The 22,761-nt window shown below is 40.3% G+C and overlaps 2 protein-coding genes across 3 annotated transcripts; one reads left to right on the top strand and one right to left on the bottom strand.

Annotated features, from left to right (window-relative positions):
* Positions 1–1,569: 1,569 nt before the first annotated feature.
* LOC141902334 (uncharacterized) lies at positions 1,570–8,185 on the top strand. 2 transcript variants are annotated; one of them, XM_074790007.1, is made up of 8 exons: positions 1,570–1,684; positions 1,792–1,854; positions 2,781–2,990; positions 4,389–4,522; positions 5,298–5,653; positions 6,778–7,287; positions 7,785–7,862; positions 7,969–8,185. In XM_074790007.1, the coding sequence occupies exons 2-8, from the start codon at positions 1,807–1,809 to the stop codon at positions 7,983–7,985; spliced, it is 1,353 nt and encodes a 450-aa protein (XP_074646108.1). In that variant the 5' UTR covers positions 1,570–1,684; positions 1,792–1,806; the 3' UTR covers positions 7,986–8,185. The 2 variants fall into 2 exon arrangements, with proteins under 2 accessions (XP_074646108.1, XP_074646107.1); XM_074790006.1 differs by lacking the exon at positions 1,570–1,684 and having other exon boundaries at positions 1,708–1,854.
* A 5,774-nt stretch (positions 8,186–13,959) lies between these two features.
* Positions 13,960–22,437, bottom strand: LOC141902277 (ankyrin repeat domain-containing protein SOWAHB-like). Its single transcript, XM_074789925.1, has 7 exons — positions 22,411–22,437; positions 20,437–20,509; positions 19,852–19,926; positions 17,048–17,086; positions 16,787–16,962; positions 14,572–14,651; positions 13,960–14,492 (listed from the first exon to the last, which is right to left on the bottom strand). Exons 1-7 carry the CDS (start codon positions 22,435–22,437, stop codon positions 14,429–14,431), a joined length of 534 nt encoding a protein of 177 aa, XP_074646026.1. The 3' UTR covers positions 13,960–14,428.
* Between the last annotated feature and the right edge of the window lie 324 nt (positions 22,438–22,761).

The raw sequence follows: 22,761 nt of genomic DNA, 5'->3' as shown, positions 1-22,761 counted from the left end.
AGATACAACCAGAAATGAATGGAAGTTCTAACAATCTAAACGAATGTTGCGTTTTAATTATTTAATAGATACAAAATAAGCATTAAAAAGAAGAAAATTGTCCATCTGTTCACAGTTATCGGATTAATCTAAACAGATTAACGGATTAATAATGATTTGATAACTCGGCGAATGTCGAGCCCGAGGTGACCGTTTAGTTATCGCATATCCGCATAGATGGCGCACTAGTCGCAGTCTGTGAATTCTACCAGTAATCAATATTTGACACTTGTTTAGAATCAGTTTTTAACGGGTAATATGTTTGTATAAATCGCGCACCTGATTGCGTTTGATTATTTAATTACCCATAAATTAAGTCTAATTAATTGGTAATTAACGCTAATTAAGAGGTCGTTGATAGTAATTAACGACGCCGCCTAATTACTAATTCAATGACTGGTCAGTCTGGTAGGTCACTTGCCGCAGTCAGATTCTGGCGCTGCGTGATCATCGGTTGTTGACACTATAGTCTAATGGCGTCACGTGACATTTGTTGAATAATCCTAAATTCGAAAAAAATGTGATCATTTCAAAATTAAGTAGAAGCACAGATTGTAAAAATAACCCGAAATCCGGGCCTACTGAGCATGAATAACCTATTCTCAAGTTTAAAATGTTTCCTTGAGCTAGTGTAGTTTATTCAACGTTTCGACTATATCCTAATAGTCATCTTCAGGAATACTGTATTCCTTGAGCTAGTGTAGTTTATTCAACGTTTCGACTTTATCCGAATAGTCATCTTCAGGAATACTGTATTCCTTGAGCTAGTGTAGTTTATTCAACGTTTAGACTATATCCTAATAGTCATCTTCAGGAATACTGTATTCCTTGAGCTAGTGTAGTTTATTCAACGTTTCGACTATATCCTAATAGTCATCTTCAGGAATACTGTATTCCTTGAGCTAGTGTAGTTTATTCAACGTTTCGACTTTATCCGAATAGTCATCTTCAGGAATACTGTATTCCTTGAGCTAGTGTAGTTTATTCAACGTTTCGACTATATCCTAATAGTCATCTTCAGGAATACTGTATTCCTTGAGCTAGTGTAGTTTATTCAACGTTTCGACTATATCCTAATAGTCATCTTCAGGAATACAGGGCCGTACACCTAGCATTTGAATTTTGGGGGCAGAAAACCCCGAAAAAGGGCAATTTTGTAGGAACGATAATACTTGCAAAGGGCACTTTTCCTAAGTTAACCCCGGCTAAGCCCCTGCCTACCCCCTCCTGCTAAATACAACCCTGGATAACTGATTATTGACGAATATAAGGATAAAGTCGAAACGTTGAATAAACTGTAAACATTTCAGACACTTTTTTATTTCTTATCGTGGTATCTTGTCAACATGGACTCGAAGTGTTTCATCCATCAATGGTCATTTTGTTTGTTGAAATGGCGGAGAATTCTATCGCGAATAGAAATCTAGTTTTTTTGTTGATAAATCGACATAGATAAACTTCATACACAGACAGACACAGACACAGACACGGTGTCAAACAGCTAGTTCGCGGTAGGCGTGGTCTGTTCACACAATACAATGTCAATATTGTACCGTTTTACTGAACATGACGATACGTTATCGTGATTGACAAGCCGTAGCCACGCCTCTTGTTCAATATTCCCGCCAATAGCGATGAAGAGCAGGTTTGTATAAGTGGAGATATTTCACAGGTAGAAGAAGTTTTAGAGGGCTAGTTAGCGAGTTGTTGAGGAATATATTCCGATGTTTTTGAACTATGTCGTTTTCGCAGATATCTGGATATAACATGTCGACAGTATCGTTACCAGTTCCTCCTAATGCTCCAAGACCACAGGTTAGTTAACGGCTTCAGTCACATTTTACTGATAATCTTAGATTAACTGTAGGATAATCCTTTTAAGAACTAAATCTGATTTGTAAATACGCGCAAACTAAATGAATCTTTAGCAAATATAAATAAACAAATCTAAACAGAGAACTTAAAAACTATATCCGGTTCGACTGTTAAACATGATTGCATTGAAATGTACTGAATTTAACCCAAGTTCCGAACTTAAACCCGACTTACAGTAGAACTGGGCATTCAGTGAGTTACGTATAGGCGCTTATGGACGCCCGGTCCTAATTTAAAGGTAAACCTAATTCTATCAAAAGTTTGCGAGCTATTTTTTTACAAAATCCGGTTTTTATCTTCGAGTTACTTTTCGTTTTTTAAGATTTACTGATTCGGTTAACCAGGTTATAACACACTCTCATAAATGATTTGCATTTCTGTTTTCTGTAAGACATGGTTTGTGTTTTATTCTAAAGATTGAAATCGTTTGTTTAGTTTAACTGCGTCGTTAGGGCAATAAAATTGTATGAACGATCAACCTTACAATAACTACACTTATCAAAATCACTATCAATAACCATTAAATATCTTGTCATTCGTGAAGTTTATCTGATACATTTTAGGTTTATCGTATAATATTACATTGATCAATGGTCGTTAGTGGTTATCAATTCACGGATGACCCGGGTTCGAATTCATTCACTATGATATATGAGTCTATAATACTGATCGTACATGCGACTAGATTTTACTAAAATGTCACGTTTTTATTTGTTACACGTTGAAAAAAAAGAACAAGTTTTTTTTAAATCTCATAAATCATTTTATTTTCCGCGTCAGTGAGTTTTAGTTGAGAAAGTTGAACAACCTCACGTGCCACTGGTCGAACTAGAATTATGTATTTTGTTGTAATATCTATTTTGTAGATATTGGCGACACCCCCGGTCCCGGCCGCGGTGAGTAGTGTCTCTACCACGTGTTGTGAAGGGGGTCGACCTGTCATCACCGACCCTCTTACCGGTGTATGTTCCTGCACTCCGACCTCCATATTCCCGAGAGTCACCGCGCTTACGGATGCCGTTTACACGCCACCAGGGGGCGCTGCGTACATAGACCCGGCTTTATACTCGTCCCTGGTAAGTGATTATATTCTATTTCTCTCCACACGAAACCGAGGCGTTCGAGTCGTGACAAATCACGTGTTAAAAGACGGTTAAATTCGGAAAGATGTCACATGATTAATTAGATTTTAATGACGTCATAGTCGATATTTAAATCTCATCTGATGAACCGTCAACAATGCGCGCCGTTACATAGTTGCTAACGGTTATCACGTTGTCATAATCAATCACCTATTTAGAGAACATAGAAAATTCACTCTTTATTTGAGACCAGTTTTATAAGGAAGGTGTTTCGTCAAATATAACCTTTGAAATTATTTGTATTTTAACTGTGTTTAAAGTTGTATGTAAACAGTCAGTTTTGACGAGTGTTTCTTTGATATTTATAAGGAATATGCGACGATGTTAAAGGCCATAAATTAATCATTAGTTGTAGATATGACTGTGACCGACCGCCGTCAGTGTCACTGATAGTATAAGTCAATATAGAACACGTCTGCTCTCTCTCTCTGTATCGTGAATCAATCAATCATTTCTCAATATCAATGTTTACCCCGTGAATTCAACTGTGTTTTTTTCGTGTAGTATTTAAGAATATTTAAGAATGAAAAGTTTCGGCGACTGTTGTTGTAACAAACCGATCGGCTGGTGCGCTATTGCTGCGGTGTTTGCGGTCTAACTCAAGAACCAGCAGACCATGAATTCAGTCGTGTTAACAGAAATCACTAGTTTGTTATTTCTTCCTGAATTCTGACAGCAAGTTGCAAGATTTGATCAAATTTGCAATTACAAGCATGTAACGGCCACCATGGCAACCCTGAATTCCGCTTTATGCCCTGTTTAACAATGCTATTCAACCGGAAGTCGAAATACAGAGAAATCCCGAATTTGTGATTTTTGTATTTTGATTGAAACGGTTTTTATTCAAGTCGCGACGTTAGCAGATTCTGAGAGATCCCGTCAGCGCCGTACCAGCACTTGTGTATAGATTTATAGATGGCGCTGGTGATAGGAGTGCCCTCTATCGACCAATTTTGGCTTTTTCCTTTCAAATTTTAGTTTTTTGAAATCAATATTACGTAACATTCTGCAGAATACTTTATTTACATTTAAACAAATATTGCAAATTTTTAAACGTTTCTCCGTTTATCTGTACCAGAGATTTGGTAGTGAAATATCTGTATTCTGTATTCTGTCTGTATTCTATATTCTGTATTCTCTCTTTATTCTGTATTCTGTCTGTATTCTGTATTTTGTCTGTATTGTGTATATTGTGTATATTCTGTATGCTGTATTCTGTATTGTGTATATTCTGTATTCTGTATTCTGTCTGTATTCTGTATTGTGTATATTCTATATTCTGTCTGTATTCTGTCTGTATTCTGTATATTCTGTATTCTCTGTATGTTTCAGAGTTCTGGTTACGCGGCGGCCGCTGCCACGTTTAAAGATGGAGGTGAATCTGCTTGGAGAAATATCTATCAACCGGTCGCCTGTTATCCGTACGACACTTCCGCCGCAATGGCGGCCGCATATCCTTATCCGGGGTGAGTAATAGGGGGCGCCAGTGTCGGGATCGCAGGTGCAGTAATTGGGTGTGAGCACTAAGATTAGGAGGCAGATTGTATACAGTAATATATAAAGAGTGCTTGTTGGGCAGTGAAATGAACAACCATTAGTGAATAGAGCTCTTTCGCTGTGTGTGTCGAGTGACACTTTAAACTATTGTCGCCGACATGTTGGAATTTTCATTCAGTTTTAAAGCGCCATCTATAACACGGTTTTTATACCTACTGGGGCTGGTGTTGTAATTCGTGTAATTTGTATTTAGAAAAAAATGAACCGGTATTATAATAATACGACTGAGGTTTGAATTCACCCGCTCTAAAACCCGTTTTTTATCACGGAAAATCATTGTGCTCGCTGATAACTCGAAGCCGAATGAATTTTTGTTAAATTGCTTTTTGAACTAGAAACGACACTTATTTATACACAACAGTTCGAATAGAGACGACGAGTGGAGTGGCGCACGTGCATTCAAGTGTATATATCAGAGAATACAAACCGATTTGACTATTGTAAAAAAATATTAATAATCACTTCATAAAACGTCGCTAATCTTCAACATATAGAAATCTACCTAATTCACTTATTTACTTGATGAACTTTCTCTAAATTATTAGTAACAAAAATAAATCTATAGTTAAACTATAAACAACTATCCGCGTTTCACTAATACATCAATTTTAAAATACATCAAGTATCGAAATATACAATAATGATATAGAAGATAAATCAATGGATATATTTGTATGTTTGCAGATATAACGGAATGGATTTGAACGGATCGCGACGGAAGAATGCCACACGAGAAAGTACGAGTACACTGAAAGCCTGGTTACAGGAACATATCAAAAATCCCTACCCGACCAAAGGAGAAAAAATCATGTTAGCAATAATTACTAAAATGACGCTAACTCAAGTGTCGACCTGGTTCGCTAACGCGCGCAGACGACTCAAAAAAGAGAATAAAATGACATGGTCGCCACGCAACCGTTGCGATGACGACGACGATGATGATGACGAGGAGATAAAAGTTGGAAGCGATGGAGAGGAGGAGGAGGGAGAGTGTCTGGTATCGGATAGAAGGGATAGCGGAACAGTACCCCCGAGTTCAGGTAGGCACCAGCTTAATACATTCTTTCCAGCGCACCTTGCCTGCCAGGGCTAGCTACCAACCATACCCCGGTAAGCGAGGATGATACCCGCTTGTATAGGAACTGATGTAATATATTTGAAACAGTTTTTTCAACAGTCTGAACTCAAAAAACAAATTACCAGGTAATTTGTAGCTCGGGTTTGTTCGCACCTGTCCAGCCGCGGCGTGTCTGCGCTCTGAGAGGGAGAGGTTTATATACAGTTGTTACAATGTTACAAGATGGATTACACGGTAACATCGTTAACAACTGTTAAACAATTAGTTAAACTAACTATTTAAACTAACTATTTAGTTTAGTCGAGAAATGTGTTAGGATCAAGCGTTCTTACATAATTACCCGCACAAACATACATGCATAGCTGAACCCGTCCAACTGTAAACTGTCAATCACCGGACACCAGTCTCTGTTCAACCATATCCTACTGACGCCGGGATCTGTCTCTCTCTAAAATACCTCATCAACATCATCGATTTCTTCAACCATTTCTTACGTTCATTTATTTCTTCCGGATTCAGACTTACTTTAAACAGTTACAAATTCGTGGAGTTTTGCAAAATGAAAACTAATTGTCATCAAAACTAAAGAAACTGAAACATCGATAAATAAGTTTTTAAAATTCCGAACTTTCCGCTTTTCAGATTTTAGATTTTACGACACGTTTTTGAATTCTAATCTCTTCATGGTGGTTTTAGTTGAAACCGATAATCGGAATTTTTGATAAATATTTGAGAGAGGGGGAGAGAGGGGGTTAAAATTATTCATTGTGAATTTAACACTCTTAAAACATATTTTGTTCATCAATCTTGATAGGATTTTAAAATATTCTTCCTCTAATACGTATATATATTTCATTATCATTCCACCATAGAAATATGTATGACTTAGGTGATGAAGATAAATAATAAGTTGCCGATAATAATTCATTTTCAAACGCAAAAAAAAACTAAAATTATTACATAATTTGTATTTATTGATATAAGTGTATTATTGATATTTTAATAATTCTTGTTGATATCGGGAATAATAATAATAATAATAATAATAATAATAATAATAATAATAATAGTTTATTTTATTGACAGATTCAGCGAACAATCACGGGGGAATATCGTCACCTTCATCTCCGAATTCACTCGAAAATAGTTCCCCCAGAAGTTCGCCGGAACCGACTATGAAATGTATTACTTCGCGATCAGCCGGAGTACCGTCGAAACCCGCCGCCGTTGAAAATGTAGTTAAACCTAAAATCTGGTCTTTAGCGCACACCGCGACATCGGATAGTCCTCCTCCGAGTCGGAGGAGTCCTCCTCCGGTTTACCTGAGAAAACCGACTCCTACAATGCATACGGCATTCGGACAATATAACCATCATTTAATATCGGCATCTGCTGCTGCCGCTGCAGCTGCTGTAAGATGCACCGGATGGACTATACCTTACCCCGTATCAGCTGCAGCATTCAGTAAACATTTCACAGACATTCATCATCAGCATCATCATCATCCGTATAAACTAACTACAATACCGCATCACCAGGGGGCGCCAGCGGCTACAGCCATCATTCCTACTCGTCATCATACATCACAACTTACAGGTTAGTAAACTCCCCCTAGTGGTGTAAATACACACTCATACATAGCTCCCCCTAGTGGTGTAAATACACACTCATACATCAGCTACCCTTAGTGAATACGAACATGAGTGGTTAAGTACACACAGCTCCCTCTATTGGTTAAATACACATAGCTCCCCCTAGTGGTGTAAATATACACTCATACATAGCTACCCTTAGTGAATACGAACACGAGTAGTGTTTACACAAAGCTCCCTCTATTGGTTAAATACACATAGCTCCCCCTAGTGGTTAAGTACACACACTCAATTAGACGTTCATTAATAACGCGTATTTGTTACGTTTGGTCTCGAGATGTGAACTATTGTGTCAACGTAGTCTATTGAATGTTATAGTTTGTATTGTTGGTAATCAACTCAACAATGTTAATCAAATCTCTCTTCACGTGTCGAGTACCACCACAACGTCGGCGTATGACGTCATCGACCATTCATCTTGTTGTTTGTTTTTTATTACAGTAGTCACCTCTGGCAGTCATTTACCGTTTACTGCTATTACGTCATCATCATCAACGTCATCAACGTCAATAGATAAACGTAAGCGTTTCTCAACCGGGATTAATATAATATTGATTATTAGTATCTGATGTTAAATCTGATTAAAAATAACTCGAAATTTGAAATGTTTATTGCATTTTTGTAGCCGATGACAAAAGTTAGCGGTCGATCACGTGATGCGGGATTATAAAAACTGTGCTCTCTATGAGTCATACCTCGGTAAGCGAGGTTCGGAGTCATACCTCGGTAAGCGAGGTTCAGAGTCATACCTCGGTAAGCGAGGTTCAGAGTCATACCTCGGTAAGCGAGGTTCGGAAATACTTGCCATCATATCGTGTACGTGTGTATGTATGATCAATTAAATGTATACAATTATTGATTAATTGTGTAAAATTAAATCGAAAATAAAATTATGTTTCAATAGATAATTATTAATAATATACACAAGTTGTGATTTGTTGTGAGGATGAGGTTCTATTGTTGCGAGGATGAGGTTCTATTGTTGTGAGGATGAGGTTCTATTGTTGTAAGGATGAGGTTCTATTGTTGTGAGGATGAGGTTCTATTGTTGTGAGGATGAGGTTCTATTGTTGCGAGGATGAGGTTCTATTGTTGTGAGGATGAGGTTCTATTGTTGTGAGGATGAGGTTCTATTGTTGTAAGGATGAGGTTCTATTGTTGCGAGGATGAGGTTCTATTGTTGTAAGGATGAGGTTCTATTGTTGTGAGGATGAGGTTCTATTGTTGTGAGGATGAGGTACTATTGTTGTGAGGATGAGGTTCTATTGTTGTGAGGATGAGGTTCTATTGTTGTGAGGATGAGGTTCTATTGTTGTAAGGATGAGGTTCTATTGTTGTGAGGATGAGGTTCTATTGTTGTGAGGATGAGGTTCTATTGTTGTGAGGATGAGGTTCTATTGTTGTGAGGATGAGGTTCTATCGTTGTTAGGATGAGGTACTATTGTTGTAAGGATGAGGTTCTATTGTTGTAAGGATGAGGTTCTATTGTTGTGAGGATGAGGTTCTATTGTTGCGAGGATGAGGTTCTATTGTTGTGAGGATGAGGTTCTATCGTTGTGAGGATGTCACGTCCCCAAGTCGTAGGTATCCTGACGGACACCTGACTAGTCAACAGTCACCACACCTGACTGGTCAACAGTCACCACACTTGACTAGTCAACAGTCACCACACCTGACTGGTCAACAGTCGCCACACCTGACTCGTCACCAGTCACCATCAGTCACTCATTACGGAGACCTTATTATTATTTGCTTCCAATGTCTAGTCACCTGAAACCTCCACTAGTTCACTGATATAGCTTGACTCAAATATACTGAATTCTACTATTTTTCGAATATACAAATCTATTCTATTGGAGACTAGTGAATAAAAAGTATTTCAGAAAGTTTCTTGCATGACAATTTCCTGCACAGTGTAGATGGGTGTTACCACATGTAGATAGATAATAGCAGGCTAGCAGTATCACATGTGTTATTGTACCATTGAAGAGAGTTGAACGCGATCTGAAGTATCTCTTGTTATTTCACTGGAAGCTGATTGCTGCTGCTGTTGCTGCTGCTGTTGCTGCTACTGCTACTGCTGCTACTGCCGCGCTGCTGCTACTGCTGCTGTTGCTGCTGCTGCTGCTGCTGCCGCCACCGCCGCCGCCGCCGCCGCTGCTGCTGCTGCTACTGCAGTTTAAATATGAATTTTACGTCTCAACTCACATCCACCACCACGACTGAGTCCCCTCAATGTGTTCCCCCACCGGAACGATGGGATCATTTATTTAGTTACAACATTTACCAATACGGATATTCAACAGCTTCAATTCTAGGAATGATGCTAAACTGTGTTTCTATTGTTATATTCAGAAGGATCGGTCGTTCCACTTATCGAACTATTATAATTCTTGCCTGGTTTGATTTACTGTTTCTTGTTTCAGTGTTTATACTTTATCCGTTTCGTATTATTGTCATCGAGGTAAGCAAAACCACCGATATTCTCGGGCGTTATGACGACTGGTTTTTTGGACACGAAATTATAATATGGGCGCTGCCATTATACTTTACATTCCAAACTGCCAGAAATTGGACCGTTGTGATTGTAAATTTTGAAAGACTTCTGGTTGTCGCGAGTCCGCTGTATTTTAGACGATTCTGGAACAAAAAACAAATTATTTCTCTTTCGATTTTCAATGCTTTCTTCGCTGCAGTTTGTAACTGGCCATATTATTTTCCACTTTATTTACCCGGAAGGGCAACAGATCGTTGTACAGAGGGATTATTCACAATGGGAGCTTTTGGAGCTAAAACATCGAAAACCGTGTTTCATTATCATCCTAATTACGCGTACTACTTCACTTTTAATACCTACATATTCATGACTGTAATTGTACCTTTTAGTGTCTTGATAGCGTTAAATATAACTTTGTTTGGAGTCATGATATTTAGAAAACGGACTCAAGAGAAACAACTTCACACGGACACAGCGGCGACCAGTGAGAAAACTCAAAATACATCCGCTGAATTGAAAATATTAAAAATGGTTCTAATAATTGTATTGATGTATTTTGTATTTGAAATACCGGCATCTTTAGATCGATTGTTAAATTTCTTCCGTGCTAGGTTTGGAATAAGTTTTAGTTTATCTGGAGATGAACAAATGGTCATGCGTAAAGTAGGAATTCTGCTCAGTGTTTTTGACTCATCCGCAAATTTCTTTATTTATTGCGCGACGAATGAAACATTTAGAAAAAAAGCTAGACAAGTTTTACTGATCAATTATTTGACGTGATTCACTTCGCAGTGACGACCTCACCGAACTCATCAATATCGTTTCTTAAAAACACATAAAATTGACATCATTGGCGAATTAAATCAATTGTTGACCAAAACAACCCTTCTTAAATTGTATAACTCTTTCATTTACTGTCACCTTAGTTATTGTAATATCGTTCGGGGTTCTTCACCAATCCACCTTAAAACGTTTAGAAATCTTACAAAAGAAAACAGTGCGTGTAACTCATAAAACTGACTATGTTGCCCCTACTTAACCCTTATTTAAAGATGCAAACATTTTGAAATTGAATGATATAAATTATCTCCAAATCTCTCAATTCAACTAACAATATGTTAACAATGAATTGCCAGACATCTTCAGACATTTCTTTAAGTTATTTAAGTCACCATAATACAAGATACAAAAAAACATTTATACCCCGAACCTTTCGAAACAAACCTTAATCGCTTCTCTGTCAAAGTCAAAGGCCCATGGAAATGGAAATAAAGAACATTGCTTTTTCCCTGTCTACGCGGCACCGTGTGCGCGACACCGTGTGCGCGACACCGTGTGCGAGTCAGATGTTGGTTTATAAATAGTAAAATGATACTCATTGAGGATATCGTTGTTGTTATAGGTCCCGGAGTAGCTACACTGGAGTAGATACTGGAGTAGCTATTTGATCACTATTGCACTGGTTGTCAGGCATGATGTCCATTGTCTTTTTTTGAGATGCGCAGATTTTTTTTGTATCGAATATTTGCAATTATCTATTGTTTAATGGTACTCACCGCGGACGGCTCCGAGTCGTGGCCTACACCGCGCCGCCTGGTTTTATATTTCATATACAAATCTCATCTCTATAATTTCAAACAATGAATTTATGAAACACGAGTTTGAATTGTAAACATTATGTTTAACAGAAGCCAGTGAAGTATGGTTGCTGAGGCGGACCTATGACATTACCCTAACCCTTTATAAACATAGTTTATTTTAGATATTGTTTTATGAAGTGCAGCCTTTTACTCCTACCTATAGAACTCAAATACACAGCGAATAAAACTCAACTATCACTTATATTATTATATTGAATTTGAAGAGTTTGTGACGAGTGTTCTCAAGTTCGGGTTCGAATCCGTGATTTTATTGTTTTGTAACCATATGGTTGACACCAGCAGCAGCAGCAGCAGCAGCAGCAGCAGCAGCAGCAGCAGCAGCAGCAGCAGCAGCAGTAGTGAAGTGGTCTATGGCGGTTTGTGGTATTTCTGTTTTTGCTCGGATTATAAATTGAATTTTTATTCAACGCGTATCGTGTTGTTAAAGCCAGTGGGATACATCGCGAAACATTTGTAATTCAAACAGAAAACAACCGTTAACGGTTAACTCATTTGAATGAGCTGTCAATAAAACTGTCGTCTGTGTCGTGTTCAGTCAACTGGAAAGATCACTTATCGCTGTTTCATTTTCATTTACGCTGCAACTGAATAAACGTCTTTCATTATTCAGCCCCAGGTCTCCTCACATTCCACTTTCACTGAAAGGTACATCGACACACGCACAACATGTCGCAGCAGCAGCGGTAGCGGCAGCTGCAGCAGCAGCAGCGGCAGCAGCGGCATAAACCAGTTTCACCAGGCGTGACTCAGTCCAAAATTTATCTTAGATATTTTAGATTTACCATAGAAGCAAAATGAGTTTAGACTGGTCTCAAATTGTGTTTAAGAACCTAAATGAGTTTAGACTGGTCTTAAGTTGTTAGATTGGTTATAGAACCAAAATGGGTTTAGACTGGTCTTAAGTTGTTAGATTGTTTATAGAACCAGTAATGAGCTTAGACTGGTCTCAAGTTGTTAGATTGGTTATAGAACCAAAATGAGTTTAGACTGGTCTCAAATTGTTAGAATGGTTATAGAACCAGTAATGAGTTTAGACTGGTCTTAAGATGTTAGATTGGTTATAGAACCAGTAATGAGTTTAGACTGGTCTTAAGTTGTAAGATTGGTTATAGAACCAGTAATGAGTTTAGACTGGGCGTGATGAGTTTGAATCTCCGTTGGACTTGTTGTTGTCTGTATAATGTATTCGTATTATACTCTGTCCGATACAAAGTGATGACTGCTTCTTGAAGTAGACCCTGGTTTGCGAGGTTTGACAGGTATATCGTGATAGTTTTATTTGTTTTATAAATGATAAATAAATGATTGAAATGGTCGGGGTGAGGGGAAGTGAGGGGAAGTGAGGGAATGAAGCACACCTAGTTAACCCTATGATTGGTCATTTCCTGGTCACGTGCTAACACACAATAGCGTGACACGCTGTAAAGATAGAGAGATGGAAAACTGATTGATGCCCGGTTGATCTCGTGTTTGTCTCTGATCGCTGATTGATGCCCGGTTGATCTCGTGTTTGTCTCTGGTCTCTGATTGATGGCTATCTCGTGTAGCTACTGTACCCACCGGAAATACATCAACTTCTCTCTGTCCGTTCACTTCCGGTTATAAACAAATAACCAACCGGAAACAGTCAAATTTCTGTCAGTTTCTGTTTTAGGAATCAATTTTGTGTCCAATATTGAATAGTTTTACTGCACGCGATCATACTGTGACGTCATATTGGCCGTCAGCTGTGACCTTCAATTTCAGTTAGTTTAACCGCTTACGGAAAGCTTGACGCGAGCATCAACTGGTTGTATCAGCCCGGCTCTACCGACACACCACCTACCCAGCAGGCCCTCAACTTATAGGAGCCGTCCTCCCGTCGTCTAACCAGCAGGCCTTGACTGGGAACCACCCGCATACTCAGGATATTCATGACTCAACGGAGCAACCCGCCTACCCAGGAGGTCCTCGACTCATGGGAGCCACTCGCCTATATACCCAGGAGGTCCTTAATTCATTGGAGCCACCCGCCTCTCCAGGAGCCCTCGGGTACCCGATCACACTTACACCCAGGAACCCTGTTGTATACGGTCACTTCTTTACGATAAACAATAAAAACTGATTGGTTAATTTCACTGTTGAGTCTGATCTCAGATCGAGGAGGTTTTTGTTGCTTGATCGATGAAGTGAAACCGACACGCGACGATTACACTCTGTTCTTACATCATTATCATCGCATGTTTACATTTACTTCATCTAAAATAATCATTAATTCACGGGAAAATCTTCGTTAAATCGGTCTCGATTACGGGTTATTGTCCGCATTTAAATCTTATCAACTTCGGTGTTAACAATCCTCGCCTGCAGCAGTAGCTTTCGATTATTCAACGCTCGAATGATTGTCCACCTCGCTTACCAGGGCTAGAACCGATGACACAAAAACTCGTAGATATTTAGATGAGAGATATTTATTGTCAGAATAAATACAAAATCAGAAAACGGATTTGTTATTCAAAAAAAAAAAACGATCTACTATAAACAACGCTATTATTCCAGAAAAAAATCAGTTCTGATGATGATAAATTTTTATTAGTTTGATGTGTTTTGTTTCGGAAACAATGAAGCCACCAACAGATGTAGGAAAATCTGTACAATTTGTATAAATCACGAAAACATATGTCGATTATAGAATAGAATTAGGAGAAAGTTTTTGATGCTTCAGAATTCAGATAAACGTATAAATAATGTAACATATTTTACTGAGAACATTTAAACACGTGTTCTATGCGTACTAGAACCTAGTTCAGTTAATTATTGGTACAGTTTTAAATATGTTTGACATAAAACTAAATAAAATTCAAATACAATATAATTCAATACAATAGGCAGATAATACATAATACAATGTATATAGATAGATACACTATATAGCCTATAGATAGATTCTAAATAAAGAAGCTTTTTTTATTCATATCAGATTCTGATTTTACTCTCGATGTTGTCGGCACCCTGAAAGTATAAATGAATTTCATTGTATTGTGCATGCAGTCCACAGATTGAAATAGAGATAATAATAGATATATTTTACCCGAATCCAAACATTTCTTTTCCTTTTTTGCTGTCTTTACGTTTTTTTCCAGTTTCTGAACTCGAACCGGGTTCTTTACACTGTATACAAAGCAAAAATATAATAATAAATAGAGGTCAGGGTGGAAGCCTGGAGGTGGGGTAGAAGCCTGGAGGTGGGGTGGGAGTTAGGAGGTGGGGTGGGAGTAAGGAGGTGGGGTGGGAGTTAGGAGGTGGGGTGGGAGTTAGGAGGTGGGGTGGGAGTTAGGAGGTGGGGGCCTGGAGGCGAGTCTGGAGGTGGCAGTCTGGAGGTGAGAGTCTGGAGGTGAGAGTCTGGAGGTGGCAGTCTGGAGGTGAGAGTCTGGAGGTGGCAGTCTGGAGGTGAGAGTCTGGAGGTGAGAGTCTGGAGGTGGCAGTCTGGAGGTGAGAGTCTGGAGGTGAGAGTCTGGAGGTGGCAGTCTGGAGGTGAGAGTCTGGAGGTGAGAGTCTGGAGGTGGCAGTCTGGAGGTGAGAGTCTGGAGGTGGCAGTCTGGAGGTGAGAGTCTGGAGGTGAGAGTCTGGAGGTGGCAGTCTGGAGGTGGCAGTCTGGAGGTGGCAGTCTGGAGGTGGCAGTCTGGAGGTGAGAGTCTGGAGGTGGCAGTCTGGAGGTGAGAGTCTGGAGGTGAGAGTCTGGAGGTGGCAGTCTGGAGGTGAGAGTCTGGAGGTGAGAGTCTGGAGGTGGCAGTCTGGAGGTGAGAGTCTGGAGGTGGCAGTCTGGAGGTGAGAGTCTGGAGGTGAGAGTCTGGAGGTGGCAGTCTGGAGGTGGCAGTCTGGAGGTGGCAGTCTGGAGGTGGCAGTCTGGAGGTGAGAGTCTGGAGGTGAGAGTCTGGAGGTGGCAGTCTGGAGGTGAGAGTCTGGAGGTGGCAGTCTGGAGGTGAGAGTCTGGAGGTGAGAGTCTGGAGGTGGCAGTCTGGAGGTGAGAGTCTGGAGGTGAGAGTCTGGAGGTGGCAGTCTGGAGGTGAGAGTCTGGAGGTGGCAGTCTGGAGGTGGCAGTCTGGAGGTGGCAGTCTGGAGGTGGCAGTCTGGAGGTGGCAGTCTGGAGGTGGGAGTCTGGAGGTGGAGGCCTGGAGGTGAGAGTCTGGAGGTGGCAGTCTGGAGGTGAGAGTCTGGAGGTGGCAGTCTGGAGGTGGAGGCCTGGAGGTGAGAGTCTGGAGGTGAGAGTCTGGAGGTGAGAGTCTGGAGGTGTGAGTCTGGAGGTGAGAGTCTGGAGGTGAGAGTCTGGAGGTGAGAGTCTGGAGGTGTGAGTCTGAAGGTGAGAGTCTGGAGGGTGAGTAGAAAGTACAGTATAAACTCTGCTCAAGTCAGTGATATCCCAGTTGGATCTTATGTATTTCATAGTGTCACAAAAAATCTTTTCACAAAGGTATGAGTTGTGGTGAGTTGGTGGTACGGAGAGTAGCAGGGGGTGAGTGGAAGGAGAGAGAGAGAGAGACTAAGGTTTATTAGTTTTATACAAACTACGTGGCTGCTGCTGCTACACGGTTTACACGTAGTATCTAATATAATATTGATATTGAATGATTAATTTTAATGATAGTTAATACAGGTTTGTGTTGCAGCGATAATTTCCTGTTTGAATCTGACCGCTACTGATCGTGTTTTGTGTACAGTTAACAATGATGGATAGGTGATCGGTGGTGATTTAATTAGAATCACCTCAATACTGGTGCAGCTGTAAATCACTCGTCTAACTATAAACACCGCGACCACTCGTTATTAAATACTAGTTACAAATTTATTCAAGCGTTTCTATTACGCAGAATGATTTTATACCCGAACGGCCGACCGGCCGAGTGGGTGAATGAGTGGTGAATGAGTGGTAAGAGTGGCTGAATGGTGATTTCTATTGATATTAACACGTTCAGATGTAATCAGAGAACTTCATTAATCTATTGACATTATACATGTAATTACAACTAGTGACACGTTCAGAGAGTGAACAGTTAGGGGGGAGGGGGTGAACAGTTAGAGGTGGGGGAACATTTGAGTGCAGGATTAACAGAGTAGGGTTGGGGTGAACAGTTAGATGGGGGGCTGAACAGCTAGAGGGAGGGGGTGAACAGGGAGGGGGTGAACAGCTAGAGGGAGGGGAACATTTAGATTGCAGAGTAGGGTGGGGTGAACAGTCAGATGGGGTGAACAGAGTGGTAGGTACAGTGAAGGGTGAACAGACAGAATATATGCTGTAAATAATTTACCTTTTTAAGTTTAGGTGATAAAGTTGGGCTGTTGTTGCTGTTTCTTCTGTTATGTATCTGAGTGCGATAAGCTCTGAAACTTGCTCTGATATTGCTGCCCTGAGATCCCAATAATGATGTTATATTCTGATATTTTGGATCACCGACATTTTTTACGGCTTCTTTAACTTCTTTATCTGCAATTACATTACAAATAAATATAGAAAATATTGATTAAGTTGACTGAAATGTAAATCTAGATTCTAGGGATGGAATATTTACCTAATAAAACTTTCTTCTCTTCTTCTATATTGAATAATTCTACAATAAAAACAGTTTCAAACAATCAATAAACAACTCTTTATAAATAACTAACAACAGAACGTGCTTACTACATTTATAACATCACTGATTATTGTTTTACTTTACCTTCAACACCCCACTTTGCCCGGCCTCATCCCGCCCTGCCCGGCCTCAACCCGCCCTGCCCGGTCTCATCCCGCCCTGCCTGACCTCAACTCACCCTGCCCGGCCTCATCCCGCCCTGCCCGGCCTCAACCCGCCCTGTTGGCCTCATCCCGCCCTGCCCGGCCTCAACTCGCCCTGTCGGCCTCATCCCGCCCTGCCCGGCCTCATCCCGCCCTGCCCGGCCTCAACCCGCCCTGCCCGGCCTCATCCCGCCCTGCCCGGCCTCAACCCGCCCTGTTGGCCTCATCCCGCCCTGCCCGGCCTCAACTCGCCCTGTCGGCCTCATCCCGCCCTGCCCGGCCTCATCCCGCCCTGCCCGGCCTCAACCCGCCCTGTTGGCCTCATCCCGCCCTGCCCGGCCTCATCCCGCCCTGCCCTGCCCTGCCTGGGTACACACAGTTACCCCAGAATAACTATAGGTTATCCTGGTATAACTGTGTGTAACCAGAGACATTTCAGATAACCCTGTAACATTACATACATAGAGATCTTGATGAAACACTGTGAATCTATGTCCAAAGATAATACAGTAAAATTAGTATTCAATATTCCTGAAGATGACTTTAAGAATTTAGTCGAAATCAAACTCGAGGAAAACTTCTCAGACTTTATCTATCATTTCATATTATAGGATTTTACTGTATTATATATTTCCATCTTTCTATTTTCTAATCATAAAAAAATTACAAAAACCAAAACCATGCAATTATAAATATATAAAGATCTTTTATAAATGCTTCTGAATAACCTCACTAGCCAGAGTAAGTGTCGGTGGAGGAAACATGCAGCAGTGGACAGACAGAGCCTACCCTATCACAGAATCACCGAGCCAGTTACCGAGCGCAAAGCGGGACTCGATTAGTCAACAATCACCGCTGAACAAAGAGACAGTAGACGTCATCGTCACGGATACAGAATCTCATACACGACAGACGGGAAATGATGTTTTCAAACTCACTGGTCGCGATTGTTGTATTTATCATATTTACAAAACAGTAACTTAATAGAGAGGAAGTGATCAGAGAATTCACGTTTATATTAGAAAATCTATGAAACTTGATCTCGGTTTGGAACAAAGAAACATCGGAATTAATAATCGTTAATTAGCTGGTAACCGATGGAAACGAGCCGAGCGACGCGGGACAATGTGTTTTATATTAAAATCCAATTCAATCAAAGAGAAATAAAGAGGTTTTTTTCGTGCACACAAAACATTCAATAATAATACAACAGAAAACAGTACCGTGAATATCTATCTCCGTTGACGACGAGAGATCCTCTGTTAGACTCATCCTCCATTCATTCAATCATTATATCAAATAGTTTATGAAGAAATCATTATTTCCATTTATTACGACGTATTACAATAAAATCCATTACAACTTTTGATAATTATTACATATTATTAATAAGTTATTAATTTGATTAATTAATAAACTTGATATAAACTTGTACTTATTTGACCTGTCTTATTTTTATACTTCGTTATGAAATTCAGATTCAGTGATTTCTAGTAGTTGATTTACGATGTCGGAACATGCAATGTTTTTACTGGTGTTTTCTCTTATAATCTCTTATTGCGAACAGGTTGTGCATTAAACAATCAATAACTATTTGATTCATCCAATAAAAGAACAATAATTAAAGTGGATGGGGTGAAACAGGTGGCCATAAAATACCACGTGCCACCACCTTATATGTATCCTTATAGGAAACATGTGTCCTAACATGTTAAAACATTTATCCGTATTTTAAACATCCCTAAAATGTTAAAAACATGTATCCACATTATGGAAACATGTATCTTTAACAAAACATGCGTATCAACATGTTAAAACATGTATCCTTATATAAAACAAGTATCCTGAACATGCAAAAACATGTAAATTTGTATCCTTATGTAAATAAAAGACATATCTTTACTAAACATTTTGCCTAACATGTTTAATATGCATCCATGTTAAACTATATACCCTTACATAAAAGATTTGTGTTAAAACATGTATCCTTATTCAAACATGTGTCCTTACATGTGTTGTTTATATGTTAAAACATGTAAGTTAATGGTTTAAGTTAATATTAATTAATTAAGCAGGTGCGTTGCGCGTGTGAGAAATAAAGCCAGTTTTTGATTAGTTGAAATTCTGAGATTCTTTGACAAAAACTCGGTTTAATAAAATATTCGAAATACTCTGAGAAAATAAAACAGTAAAAACCACCTAAATATAAACATCTAATAAAACCTTGAATAAGCTTTAATTGAGCTGCAGTATTAAAGCGATCAGATCTTAAACATCATTATAAAATATCATATAAGCCCCGGGGGTCAGTCCGGAGTCAGCCCGAGGGTCAGTCCGGAGTCAGCCCGGGGGTCCCTACTGCACAGTGTCTGTTTAGGATGCGGTATAAAGCAGTCAGTAATTGAGAACTGTCTCACCCGATATTTGAGTCTATAACCAGTAACGGTGCTGGTCCTATTGAGAATATTTAAACCTCAGATGAATATTTACATAATCCTTCATGAAGAGATAAATGTCTAATTTCTAAACTACGTTTTTCTTGAAATCTTGGTTTTTGAAATTGAATGAAATCATGTAATGAATAAGAGCGATGCTTACTGATAGCACTAGCGCTGTTTCGTAAATAATGTTTCGCCTTTTTACCGCTATAATCACGAATAGATACATCAGCTTCTGTAAATATATACAATAAATATTTATACATCAGCCAGTTACACAGTTCCACAGTTACACCATCCAGTTACACAATTACTCAGTACTGGATCCAGTCCCACAGAACCGGATCCAGGGTCCACAGTTCCGAGTTAAGATTTAACTCTGAGTTAACTCATAGTTAACTCTAACCCACAACTGTGGAACTGGATCAAGTTCCACAAATTTGGCACCAGTTTCTGTGGGACCGGGCACAGAACTGTGGTATCAGGCACAGTACTGTGGAACTGAGTCCTGAACTGTGGAACTGGGCACAGTACTGTGGAACTGAGTACAGAACTGTGGAACCGAGTACACAACTGTGGAACTGGACCAAGTACTGTGGAACTGAATCCAGACCAGTGGAACTGAGTACAAAACAGTGGAACTGGACCCAGTATTGTGGAACTCAAGCCAGAACTGAGATGCTGAAATCAGTAGAGAATTGTAGAAATGAATGTAGCATTTGAAATGTTGATTAGCGGTACTTACTATAAGCACCAATTAACACATCAATGATATCTTCATGATTTCCTTGAGCAGCTAAATGTAACGGAGTATATCCCTACAATAATAGATAGATAAACATGTAACTACGACGACAGCAGCAACGATAGAGAACGTTGTTATATTTCGGTTTTTAGGATGAATGGACGTGGTTTCCCGAGAGACCCGAGCGCCGAGTTGGCGTCGATCTCTCGAGACAGCTCTCTCGTTACATCTCAGTTTAGTTGAGTTAATACTTTCCTCATGAGCGGTGAAGTGTATCATAGATAACCACTGTGATGTATTACATGCTAACTGAGTCTAGGGGGCATCACATGTCACATTCTAGTGACGTGATAGATAAGTTAAACTAAATGACCTGTCAACGGCTGGCTAATGATTTCTGCACGAATACACGATTAAAACCTCTCGAGATATTTCACAGTTTAGACGTGTAAATTATCACCACACATCACAAACATGATTACTAACAACCGTGTTTACAACGTGTACCGCTCTACACCAGTGTACCGCTCTACACCAACATGTACCGCTCTACACCAGTGTACCGCTCTACACCAACGTGTACCGCTCTACACCGGCATGTACCACTCTACACCGGCGTGTACCGCTCTACACCGGCATGTACCGCTCTACACCAACGTGTACCGCTCTACACCAACGTGTACCGCTCTACACCAACGTGTACCGCTCTACGCTCTACACCGGCGTGTACCGCTCTACACCGGTGTGTACCGCTCTACACCGGTGTGTACCGCTCTACAACGGCGTGTACCGCTCTACACCGGCGTGTACCACTCTACACCGGCGTGTACCGCTCTACACCGGCATGTACCGCTGTACACTGGCGTGTACCACTCTACACCGGCGTGTACCGCTCTACACCAACGTGTACCGCTGTACACTGGCGTGTACCGCTCTACACTGGCGTGTACCGCTCTACACCGGTGTAGAGCGGTACACGCTGGTGTACCACTCTACGCTGTATCGGTAGCTGTATCGAGTAGAGAGTAGGAGTGGTATATATAAACTAGTAAGTGAGTTGTAAATAGATTGTGAATTGATACAGTTCAGTGATTGTCACACTAGTGGGAGTCAGTTAAACCATTAGGGAGCATCGTGTTAACACAAGGATGAAATGAACATGATCACAGACCATGTCTACATCTCCTCATCCTATTACAGAATTATCCCTCCCTCAGGTAATGTAAGAACTGCTAATCATCAATCTTTAACTTATGTCTTCATCGTTGAATTGAGTCGGATAAAAGCTGAGAACCGACCCTTAAACGATTTGAATCTAAACATCATCTAAATATCGCATCTAAACCTAAATGAGTTCATGTGAACAATAGAATAGTAAATGTGACAGGGGGGAGGGAGGAGGGAGGGGGAGGAGGGAGGTCGGGAGGTATGATATAAACCAGCTTTCACACTATTACAATTAGTAGCTAATCACTGATCACTGAGAGTCGTCAGTAATTCATATAATTGTGGTTTCTGTTTCATGTAAAACACAATTTCACGTCAGTTTTTCTGATTAGTGAAAAACCTGTCAGGTTTTATAGCAGCAATTATGAGAGACTGGTGTTAACACGCGGTACTCTAGAGACACTACGTGTTTTATATCAATACACTTACCCCCTAATGTTCAAAACGCCATCGACATCACCATGAAATAAACAGAATGAAATAACAGTTATTAGAAACATAAAACTTTTAAAAAGTATCCTTCATTTTAAAGATGAATACAGGAGGGAGAGAGAGAGGGAGGGGGAGATTATGATAAAATATCTACTGCACGTTGTTCTTTTAGCTGCTGCTGCTGCTGCTGCTGCTGCTGCTGCTGGTGTCAGACTGTAGTGAGTGAGGTGATGTTAGATCAGCAGCAGCAGCAGCAGCAGCAGCAGCAGTTATCACAGGCGCTGCTCGACAAATCAACTGATGAAATGAGCTTACACGAACTAACATCAGGGAATTCACCATTATCAATGTTTAACCAAGCAAAAACGTTGATAAATGATGGAAAATTGAACACATACAGAAAGAGTGAGACACGACACTTGTATTCATAATTCAATCAAACACTACCAGAGACACCTTCACCATAAATACATCGGTCAGTTACAGAGAAAGAGAGGAGAGAGAGGGAGGGAGGGAGGTAGGGGAGAGAGGGAGGGAGAGAGAGGAAGGGAGAGAGAGGGAGGGGAGAGAGAGGTAGGGGAGAGAGAGAGAGGTAGGGGAGAGGGAGGGAGAGAGGAGAGGGGAGAGAGAGGAGGGACGGAGGGAGGGAGGGAGGGAGGGAGGGAG

This window comes from Tubulanus polymorphus, chromosome 3 (assembly GCF_964204645.1).
Source record: "Tubulanus polymorphus chromosome 3, tnTubPoly1.2, whole genome shotgun sequence".
NCBI lineage: Eukaryota > Metazoa > Nemertea > Palaeonemertea > Tubulaniformes > Tubulanidae > Tubulanus > Tubulanus polymorphus.
Note: the sequence above shows the minus strand (reverse complement) of the source record. Positions and strands in the feature narration are given on the sequence as shown.

Excerpts from the sequence above, each read along its gene's own strand:
- LOC141902334 (XM_074790006.1), top strand. The coding sequence starts at position 1,777 with ATGTCGTTTTCGCAGATATCTGGATATAACATGTCGACAGTATCGTTA. Across the intron at positions 1,855-2,780 it reads CTAATGCTCCAAGACCACAG|ATATTGGCGACACCCCCGGT; the intron begins GTTAGTTAACGG and ends TCTATTTTGTAG. Across the intron at positions 2,991-4,388 it reads CGGCTTTATACTCGTCCCTG|AGTTCTGGTTACGCGGCGGC; the intron begins GTAAGTGATTAT and ends TGTATGTTTCAG.
- LOC141902277 (XM_074789925.1), bottom strand. The coding sequence starts at position 22,437 with ATGGTGAATTCCCTGATGTTAGTTCGT. Across the intron at positions 20,510-22,410 it reads ATTCCCTGATGTTAGTTCGT|GGATATACTCCGTTACATTT; the intron begins GTAAGCTCATTT and ends CTATTATTGTAG. Across the intron at positions 19,927-20,436 it reads TGTGTTAATTGGTGCTTATA|AAGCTGATGTATCTATTCGT; the intron begins GTAAGTACCGCT and ends ATATATTTACAG.